This window comes from Camellia sinensis, chromosome 3, assembly GCF_055761805.1.
Source record: "Camellia sinensis isolate YWXY chromosome 3, ASM5576180v1, whole genome shotgun sequence".
Classification (NCBI taxonomy): domain Eukaryota; kingdom Viridiplantae; phylum Streptophyta; class Magnoliopsida; order Ericales; family Theaceae; genus Camellia; species Camellia sinensis.
Window position 1 is genome coordinate 73,644,245 of NC_138963.1, and position 11,681 is coordinate 73,655,925.

Sequence of the window (11,681 nt, forward strand, 5' to 3'; positions counted from 1 at the left end):
AAATACTAAATTTTGTACATTAAATATGATTCACACTTTTTAGAGATGTTAAAGTCATGAAATATTAATGAAACCATTTTATTAATTGACAATATCTAGTAAATAAAAACAAGTGACATACACCTATTGTATAAATAAATTTGTGTAGATCTTATTGATGCTAAGTAGCATATGAAATAGTAAGAAATCAATTCATTATACATTGTGAAAAATTAATGAAATATAGAATTAATAAAATGATTTTTAAAAAATTAAGCGGCAATCCAATGATACATTTTACAAACACTTAAAAATGCAAAAGTGGTAGTGTAATTTTTCAAAACCTGGGGGTGGCCATGGCACCCCCCAAGTCCCACTACAGGTCTGCCTCCGCCCACATAGCATAACAGCACTACATGTTCTCATATATCTGCACTTAAATATTAAGTATAATGATGATATTACATAATGATATATTAATGAGGAATTTCACATTACAATATTAGAGATTATATGACTGAATTAATGAGAGACAAAGGGTATCCATGTAATCTCATTTATTATTCTTTTTCTTTTCTTTCTTTGTTAGAGTAGTGATACCAAATAAAATGATATTATCATTGCACTCAATGTTTGTTCCTTCTTTGGAGGCGGCAGTTGGTCTAAAAAAAAAAAACCAAAATATTACTCATAATTTTCAATCAATGGCGAAGATTCATTCATACTATGAACTCACAATAACAACTTCAAATATATACCTTTGATCTATCTTTCTAAGTCATTTTCTGGTATACATTACCCATAATTTTTTTATCAATAGTCAAAATTCATTCATGCTATGAACTCACAATAACAATTTCAAATATATATTTTTGATCTACCTTTTTAAGTCATTTTCTAGAACTTCTCTGGGAGGCCGAGCTCGCCACCATGTCTTTTTTCATTTATTTGTTGAGTAATTGCTTTTAAACTTCAAAAAAAAAATTTGTTAAAAATATATAAAAAAAATTTGTTTTCAAAAAAAATTTAAACACACAAAACAAAAACATGAAAAAGTGTGCTTATTTGTTGTCAAAATAAGTGAAACACGAGATTGATGAGATTGTTGTGGTTGGTCTTCATCACAATCCACTATTGTGCAACCCTTCGAGCCAGTTTATTTTTTTAACCATTGGGCATGTTACATTTGTTAAAAATATATAAAAAATAAAAATAAAAATCAACAAGGTAGAGTGTTTGGTTGAATCATATTTATTGTTAAAAAATAAATGATAAATATAATTTTAAAAATAATTATTTATTTTTTGTAATATAAATCTAATATAAATATATAATTATCGATATCCAATCATTTCGATTTTTTACATGAATATTCTACTTAACGAGTTCTAACAAGTGAATGGTTTGGATCACCGAAATCGATCAAGCTCAAACACTCACAAATTGAGATGACCAACTTGAGAGATTTGGACTTGGTACGCCTATATTAGGATCAATTTCGATGATCCGAATCAATCACTTTTTAAGACTCATTAAAGAAAATATTTAGGCAAAAATTTGAGATTGTTAGACATCAATAATTATATGTTTGAACCATATTTATTTTTAAAAAATGGACAACAAAATTTGTTTGAATCATCGAAATCGATCCCAATATGAGCCTACCAACTCCAAACACACTCTCAAGTTAAGATGACCAACTTGAGATAAGCCAAATTTATAATTTATTTACTTGTTAATATTATTATATTAGTAAATTATATGTATATATATATATTATAAATACAATATATATTGAAGCGATCGGTTTTAATTTAATACAATGCATAAAATGCTAGAACTAATATTGAATAGACAACCGAAAAAATCAAACTAAAAAATTACACCGACCAATTCTTGTTAAAAATAGACCAAATATGACCGATTCTAAACCAAATCAAACCAAAGCCTTAAGTCCCATCAAATGAAAAAGCTGATAGAAATCAGAATTAGCAAGGAAAAGAATCAGTAAGGAAAAGAATCACTTTGATTGATTGCTTCTGACCATCCTTAAGTATCCTGAAAAGAATCACTTTGATTGATTGCTTCTGACCATCCTTAAGTATCCTTCGTGGATATCCACGTGAACATGAAGCGATAAGGGTTCCGAACCTCCTCTGCCCCATGCTGAGATTTTATAAAATGATAGTTGGGGCAATAGAATGGTGATGTCAGTTTGTTAGAATTGAGGAATGGTGTACTTGTTGAAGGAGGTTAGTTGACTACTTATAGATAAGATTATTCTCTCTTTGGATTGGAAAGTTGATATGAAGACACGCACGCCTCTACCTAGACAAGTCAGACATCTCAGATCCCTTACTCTTAGCCATCAAACCAATGAGAGAGAGAGGAATGGTGCAAGGATCCTCTGTCTCCAAATAATTCTGTCTCTCTGTCCCAATTCACTCACAACCATTCATTAGATATGTCTTGAGATTTTCACATTTTGAGATTTTCATATGATCCAATGATTGTGAGTGAATTGGAATAAAGCGGCAGGACTATTTGGTTGCACAGAAGAATGCTGCAAGCCAAGTCCATTTACATCTATGAAAGATATATCTAGATGGAACAATTTCTGATAAAAATGGATGGAACTTGATCTTCATGATCAAGACTGCATGTCTTCATTTTCTTCACAGAAACAAAACAATATCGACAAAAGGAGTGGTTAAAGGGGATAGTCATTATATGTATTTGAGAACAAATAGCCCATTGGCAATATACCCATTCTATTGCATACCCAACTCTCTTACAAAACTCTAATAACCAAAACTGCTGCAACATATGACATTTCCTTTTAACTCAGGTTACTACTAGAACATAATTTGTCAACTCCTCAAAAAAGACCAACCCCAAGCTATTCAATACGTGGAGATCCTAGAAGTGACAATTTCATCGCTGTGGCACATTTTCTGTGTATCAATTTTGAACTAGAGTGAAATATATTTTATTTGAGGAAGCTTCATGCTTGCAGGTCCTTATTTGAATTCCACGTGGGGGCTTTTTGAGCAATACCATCGGTTAAAATGCTACCTCCATTTTCCACGCTTATTAGAGGATCAGATTCACTTTCCTTGGCCTTGAATGATTAAAAAACGCAAAAGTGAATATGAATATAAAGAGAGAGATGCTAGGGGAAAAGATACACCTCTATGCCATTTAGCAGTGATAATTATATAAAATGGGTTAATTTCACTTTTATTTCCTAAACCACGTTATTTTTCCTATTTCATTCCTAAACTATCAAGTTCATCTACTTCTTAGTCCCAAAAGATTCTAATTTCAGCTCACTTGGTCCAGTTGGAGACAAGTCTTTTCAAATCAGTAATGGCGGAAACCTAAACTAATGGGCAAGAACATGATTTTACAATTCAAACAACCTAAATCATAACCGAACATCCATCTTCTTATTAACACTACATTAGATAACTTACACCCTGCAACCAAACACCCATCTTCTTATCTACCCCTCATTTTAAGACAGTTCATAAGAAAATTGAGTGTTTGGTTGTATGGTTTAAATTCAAATTTTGAAATGATCTTTTTGCCTATCAAATTAGACTTTAACAGTTACTGATTTGGACAACCATCTCCAATTGGACCAAATTTACGGGAATTATAAACTTTAAGGACTAAATAAATAAAATTAATAGTTTAAGGATGAAATTAAAAAAAATTAAAAAAAAAAAAAAAACGTAGGTATAGTTCAGGGGGTAAAAGTGAAATTAACCTTATCAGTAAATGAGTTATGAAAATACATTTAGGGAGAAAAGGAAAGAATGTGAAGTACCTGAGACAGTTGTGATGATGTTTCACTGGCCTTTTGTTGGCTCTCAAGAGAACAACAATAAGAATAGAGTACCATCCCAACGATGGCAATGAGAATTCCTAGAATGTTTCGCCAGCTAAATGGGTCATGGAGCAGACAATAGCCAAAGGCCAAAACTAGGCATGTTTTAAGATGCCCTAGGACCTGGTAGGTAACTGGAGATGTCTTTCCTATTACAAGAAAGGTACTGAAGTTCACAGAGACTGATATAAGGCAGGACAGAACTATGACCGCCTGCAATCAGAGACAGAATGAGAGTAAATAGCAGTTTAGACAATAACTGATGAGGGTGTGTGGGGTATCAGTCGTTCAATTCTCACCAGCACTTGTGGGGTATATTTGAAAGCAAAGACATTCTGATTTGTCAAAAGTCCGTCAACAAATGGGCCAGTGATGAATAAAGTGATTGCCTGATAGGGGCAAGATTGATACAAGAGTTGGGTTGAAGAAACTTTGAACTTTTTCTGAATAGTATTGGTCATCTAGAAGTAACTGATAAGGTCTCAAAACAAGAAGAGAGATTTTAATAACGAGAACAACATGGTACTGCAATACCTCACCAATTTTTGCATAGTTGCCCTCCAAGCAAAATGGAAAGCAAGCTTTTTGCTATTTTTTAAGATCAATTTAAATTTGCTTTAATTTAACAGGACACATGCAAAAAAAGAAAACATGCACAAGACATAATAAAGGCAGTTCAGGATACAATCTGAGCAACACAAGTTGTAACAATTGCAAGCAGAGACAAGACACATCCCAGGAGATTTAGCTGCAGATCAGTCACAGTTGCAATCCCAACACCCACAAGAAGGATGACAAGTGAAAACTGGACATTCTGACTGTGCATCATTGTTAACAAAGTATTAGAACACAAACTTGTAATTGAATGTACAAATTTATGACCAAGGAAAGGCCCCAAAAAAAATCAAAATTACAAATTTAAAATTGTAATTTATATTGTACTTCTGAATGAAATCCAACAGACTAATATAAAGCCCAAACAAAGAATTGCAGGTTTAACTAAAAGGCACAAAAATTGTTGGTTCACATAGAGTTGATAGGTAAGTGAGAAAAAAAAAGTACTGAAATGAAAGGTCTAGAGTTCTCTAGCTGGCCCATGCATGAGTGACCAATAAAATCAAGAACCATGGGAGATCATAACTGAAGATATTCAAAATTCGGAGTATTGACGACACATGAATATTAACAGAACCATCTCTCCTCACCAAGAAAGCATGACAAGCTCACGATTGATGTGCTGGCTTGGAACTGAGAAACTCCCTACAATTATATTCGTGGCTTTTTGTGGGGAGGGGTGAAAGGAATCTTTTCATCGCCAAAGAAGCTGCTAAATGCATGCTTTTGTGTATCTAAAGGCCTTCACCTAAAGGTTTCCAGAAATAATTTCTCCTTTATGTTCTTACATTATAGTAATCTCATTCCGTCACTCATTTAGCAGCTTGTAGGAATAACTGAAGATAATTAATTACCATTTTCCTTGTGCTAGCACTTTTAGTGGTCAATGCAATCAAGCTGAAACATCTTTGTTCACCCCTTGTCCTTCATTTCAATTCCAGTTCTCAAATTCACTATGAACAGGAACTTGATCTGAAGCACTAGTATAAATAAGTCAAAAGTAGCACTTCCTGTTACTAGTTTTAGATTACATCGGAACAGGCATTTTATAGAATGCAGGCTAATATGGAGAAGTTACAAAAAAAAATGGATAGGATCCTCATTAGTTGCAAAGATAGACACAGCTTATTCGATGGAAGCCCTTCACAGTTGCAAGCATTATTGTCACTTGGGACCAACAAATAAGAAACAGTTTCCAAACTCAAGGATACACAGTGCTTCGCTTATATAGACAGAATTCTTCTTTAAGAACAAAAGAAACTGGAAAAAAGAAGCATAGTGACATATTTAGGGAGAGTGTAACTAAAACTTACCTGAATTTCTTCCTGTAGAAAATGGTCTCCAAGAGAACTGTACAGGGGATAATTGCCAGTTTTGTCATCTAAAATAAAAAACCAAGAGAGTTTCAGAAACTAACACTTCAAATAGAAATTTTAACAGATGAACCACAGGCTTGAAGGATATGAAATTGAACATGACCGAATACAATCCGAACAGAAAAAGATCTAATGGCAACGTATCCAAGACAGCTTTTATGCATGATTTGATTTTTTGTTGTAATCCTGAACTGCAAAATCTCAACTAGATGATTAGCCTAACATCAATGATCTTTCACTATCAGCAGTAACCATTCAAACAACACAGAATAGTTCATGTGATTCAGAATAACATCTAGCACATGTTATGCCTTTCTCAAATCTAGTAGTAAAAATAGTTTCTGTATAGCAAATATAGTCACCAATGCTATGAAATCCAAAAAGACATTAAAACAGTAATTGTTGTCCAGCAAAAATTCAGGTTATAACACCATCTAATAATCAATGAGTACAACAATAAAAACAAAATTTCAAGTGATAACTTTACCTGGTAAAAACCAACAGAGTTGAAGCCCAAGCTAAGATTCAGAAGTCCAATGGAACTCCCATTCAGGATGCCAAATGCCATCACGGCTCTTGGATCAAAAGGCTTGTGCTCAAATAATTTCATCCATAAAGCCACATGGAGGGAACAAAATGTGACCAGAAGATGCCAGCTTGTCAAAGTTGAAGCTGAAGCATCAAAGAAGGAAGTTATAATGAAAGATTCATGCCCATGTCAACAAATCATCAGAAATTGGGTCCTGATGGAATGACCTCTGTAATCTAAAAGGTTGTATTGTAGGATTAAAAAAAGTCTGGAAGCAATTACCTCAAATGAATTGGCTGATTTCCTAAATCCAAAGTATAATCTATCAATGATTTTGGATAATCAAAGGCACTATGAGGTTTCATAATGCTATTTAAAGGAAATCATCCCTTACAAAATGTAATCTCTCTAGATGAAAATCTAGATCTTTCTTTATGGTGGAGAGTTTTGTATTTGGCGGAGGTTGATTGGGTTGTTCCATCCTCTTGTAAGCATTTGCTATGCATTGACTTTAGAGTTTTTCATTCAAACAAAGGCACAGGCTCTTTGGAAATGTGTGGTTTGTGCAATTCTATAGATTTTATGGCTAGAAATTTTGAAGCTAGGGAAGACAATCTTTAATGCATTTTGGAGAGGATCTGTTTTTTGGCATCTTTTTGGGTGTCAGTGGCTCCTCCCTTAAAGGGGTTCCTCTTTTTTAATTTTTTTTTTCTAGGGATTGGAGAATCATTTGTAGAATGTGAGCATGTGTCTTCCTCTCTGTTTATTATTTTTCTTGGCGGACCTCCTGTCCCCTTCTCTTGTTGTACATGATCCTTTTTCTTTTTAATGAAATTTTCGTTGTTGCCAATAAAAATATAAAAAAAAAAAAACAGAAAAAAGAAAAAACTAGAAAATTACGGCATTCAATGCTTTCAAGTTTTCCCACATCGAAATAGTGAAATATGGTTTGAATCCATATTTATATTTTACTTTTAATCAGTGGTGAAGTAACCATTTAATTAAGTGATTAACCATTTCAACTCACCCACTGCAATTTGAACCAAGAATCCATCAGAATTTTCTTTAAAACAGATCCAAAAGATTCCACATGCTCAATAACCATTTTAAGATGGCATGGTGGCTATTGCAGGATTCCCTTTCCTTACCCTATAACCTATTGGATGGGTACGACATATGCCAATTTAATTTGTCAAATCTTTCCTTATTTGCTAGCTTATACTAAAACTATTAAGATTCATGACTCTGTTATTATATTATTTCTATTAGCAAACATCACAAGATATATTTCATATGAATGCACATGCTGTGTGAAAGGGATGTAGGGTTACTGGGGGTCCCACACAATTGGCCCACAATATGCTAAAACCCTTCAAAAGTAAATGCTAGAAATATCATTAAATCCTTGACTTGTGTAATGTAAACCATATATTGGGGTGGTGACAGGGAAATATAATTAAGGATGGTAGCGAATTTGATAGGCTTTCTGCTTTCACAAAGCATTGATGAAATTAGATTGACATAAAGTTCCTACATATATGCAATGAAATCCTTGATTAATAATATTTTTAGATTCCGAAAAGACAATGATATTCATAAGTGTGAATATCATTTCCCTTTAAAAATAGTATTTACCAATAGTCTAATCTTCATTGGCTAGTGGTGAGTCAACATTAAACCTACAAGACATAGGACTTGGGGATATGACATCCCTCTTCAGTCAAACTTGGCTATAGCTTGATCACTTATAAAGAGTCCACCTCGTTTTCCCTAGATGATACAGTATCAAGTGTTTCATGCATTTTTGTCAAAAAAAAATTTATGGTAATGTTATTTTTTCTTTTATGTTTTTATGGTAATATTATTTATTTTCCCGCCAAAAAAATATTTTTATGGTAATTTGTGTTCAAGAAATTGTTAAACATAAATAAAGATACATACTGTACACAGTATAATCACAAGGACACCTCTTGTCTACACTATTGGGAGTTGCGCTAATCATCAATCCGGTCGATAATAAGACAACATAACGTATATGTTTGGATGAATAAAAAATAGCATTAAATTTGCATGTGTATAACCTTAGATAAGCAGCCTCAGTTGACTGGACCTGAGGAAAGCAAATATCATATTTTTTCCACATGGTGTAAAAGAAGGTAACCAAATCAACTACATCGATGGGAATTGGGTAGTTAGTTGCCCTCTCCCTCCTATCTCAATGCCTGATGATATTGAATGAAGGGATCTACCCGTTTACAATGATAGAAAACACCAATATGTTGCCAGTGGTAAAATTCAACATGACAGACGCACTACCATTATAAAAAGAGAAGTGGGTGAACAGAGAATTATCTACTATTCCCCCACTGACAGTATCTCCCCTATAATGTGATATTCTATTGCTATAAAATTGTTGTATGCTGGAGTAGTAGAGAAGTTGAATGTAAAATGAAATGCCCCTTATATGATTGAGAGAGAGAGAGAGGGCAGTATCTCAAGGTTGTAAAGATCAATATCATGCTGAAAATACTCTATTTGAGACTAAACAAGCTCATGGTCTCATGCAAGGAGAACAACTACTGAAGCTCATTTATGGAAACAAAGATGAGCTGGAGGCTTAGTTTCAGTGAGACTCCATATTAATTAGGAGCATTAAATATCTTTTGACCAAACATTACCAAGTAAACACATGATGGAAGCAAGCTCTTTTAACTCCTCAACAGAGCATTCACTAGTATGATCAACGTTCAAATGTAAACTCCTAAATTAGACTAGTCTTCGTATCATCAGCCACATGAGGTTGGGTGTGTCCTTATTCCTTAGTCATAAATTCTCCTGCTTGACCACAATTGCTAATTGTCCCCTCTGTTTCACGCGTACATCAGATTTTTTTAACTTTTTACAACAAAAACCTATGTTATTTTATTAAAAATATTTTTTATTTTATTTTATTGTAGTTAGTGGTAGGGGTCATGGGGTCATGGGAAAGTGGACTAGTGGGTAGTTATCCTACATTATACAATCATGGGTTTAGTGCATTATAGTTTCCTTGTGTATAAAGCATATCTATTAATGAAAGAACGGAGGAAAAATATTATCAGAACTCTTCAATTGTGAAGAACAGAAGGTCAGGTTGGAGGTCTTTTCCCTCGAAGTGGGTCTTTTCTCCCCTATTTCTTTTGTTTTTATTTCTGTTAATTTTGTTAACAACACTGTACATAACAGAAACTAATACCCCTTACATTAAATGAGTTTCTTTATTTGTCAATTAATTTCATATTGGTAAGGGCAAAATCGTCTGTGGCATCCCTTATTGATCAACATAAAAATATGCTCATACAAGTATAATATATTTATTGATAACCACAAATTTTTGTTTAACTGGACATGGAAGTGCCACAAAAGAAATATGGATGTAATTGGAACACTGAACTATCTGCACAAAGTGTAGAATGCCAATGTAAAGTGAAAAACAAACAAAACCAGATCAACAACCAAATTAACCACACAATACAATAAAAAGATAAGCATAAGCCTAATACTAATACTAAATAATTTATAATGCTGAAAAGATTTATGACTCACCAAAAGTGAAACCAAGTGTGCTAATAAGCACCTTGTTGCAAATCACAATCGACACGGACGAAACCACAGACAAGCTCAGAGCACCAATGGTCCCCAGCTGAAACCGCTTACCCTCACTCATCTTCACACCCTTATCTAATTGCCCTCTCTTCAATATCTCTCCCACAATCTACCATAAAAATACCAAATCCACTATCAATTCGCATAATTCAATACCAAAAAAAAAAAAAAACACATAGCAAAACAAATAATTGATCACAGAAACCGAACCTCATTCCGAAATGTATCAAAATTAACGCGCGAACCAGCTCAACTGCATGCATAACCAACATTAAATTAAAAATGCGATATGAGAAGACAATGAAGAAGAAGAAAATTTGCGCAAAAAATTGAGTATTTCTGAACCCTAGATCTGCTATTTTTGATACATATAAATGGAGGGAGAAAGAGAGAGAGAGAGAGAGAGAGAGAGAGAATCACCAGAAGAGTGGAAATTAGGGAGAAATTCTAATGGATCTATAGATATAGAAGGGATTGTAGGCGTTATTGCAATGGTATGTGATGTTTATGAGCAGAGAGAAAGAGAGGGAGGTTAAGAATGTAGTATAATTTTATGAAGAATTTATTTATGACTAATAAATAAAAATGTGTGGAAACAAAACTGAAATTGAAGATAGCAAATAAATGCAAGGATTTGACCCCATGCATGGCCCATCCAATTCATTCTGATATTTTTGGAGGTTGACAAAAAAAAATTTGTTTAAGTTGTAGTTGATTTATGAATTTGAAAAAATATTTAAAAAATTAAAAGAAAAATATATATAAAAAGCATGTGAAAATGTTATATATTTTTTCTATGACTTAAATTAAAATATTTGTTAAAATAATATATTACTTTTACCATTGAATTTTGTTAATGTTCTAAATTTAAATAATTTTTAAAATAATCTATATGATCTTTCGAAAAGAAAAATTCACGTCTATTGAGTAGGGTTTTTTTTGTCTAAATAAGTTTAAAAGGCAAGATATGCTAAGTTAATAAGATAAAATATTATATTCAAATTATAATTATTTCATTTTTTTCTCTCATAAAAAATTAAAAAAGTCAATCCAAACAAATTTTTTAATCCCAAAGTTAAAAAAGTCTCAACTCAAAAAAGTCCTAACCAAATGATAACTAAATTAGATAGACAGATTTGAAATGATTAAATTAAATTTGATGTCTGCGTAAATCGAACTTAGAATATAGTTCTGCTAGGTAGCTCGAAAATGGGCTACCCCGAATGGTTTGAATGTGTCAAAACGACGTCGTTTTGGCATCTTTTTTTTTTCTTTTCTTTTTTTCTTGTTCCTTCCCCCTCTCTTTTGTTTCTGAAACTGGTTTGAGAACCAAACCCTAACAAACGGAGAGGCGAGAGAAAGAGAGAATGAAGAGGATGAGAGAAGAAAAAGAAAAAAAAGAGAGGGTAAATAGAGGAAAGAAAGAGAGGACACCGAAAGGAGTAGAGAGGAACAGAGGAGGAAGGGAGGATGCCAGAGATGGGAAGCCATCGAAGTGGGTTTAGTAGTTTTTAATTTACCCAAACAACGCGCCTTGACTAACGACTACCAAACTGGTCACTCCTATAACAAGCCAGAGCAACTAGGTACCACTTGAACCACCACAACCCAATCCACTGCCATGAACGGAGAGGTCGGAGCTAGA

General features: G+C 33.3%; 1 protein-coding gene across 1 annotated transcript; it reads right to left on the bottom strand.

Annotated features, from left to right (window-relative positions):
• Positions 1–2,686: 2,686 nt before the first annotated feature.
• Positions 2,687–10,722, bottom strand: LOC114260665 (UDP-xylose transporter 3). Its single transcript, XM_028200816.2, has 9 exons — positions 10,457–10,722; positions 10,247–10,289; positions 9,977–10,145; positions 6,350–6,534; positions 5,800–5,867; positions 4,557–4,689; positions 4,171–4,332; positions 3,812–4,084; positions 2,687–3,100 (listed from the first exon to the last, which is right to left on the bottom strand). Exons 3-9 carry the CDS (start codon positions 10,095–10,097, stop codon positions 2,984–2,986), a joined length of 1,059 nt encoding a protein of 352 aa, XP_028056617.1. The 5' UTR covers positions 10,098–10,145; positions 10,247–10,289; positions 10,457–10,722; the 3' UTR covers positions 2,687–2,983.
• Between the last annotated feature and the right edge of the window lie 959 nt (positions 10,723–11,681).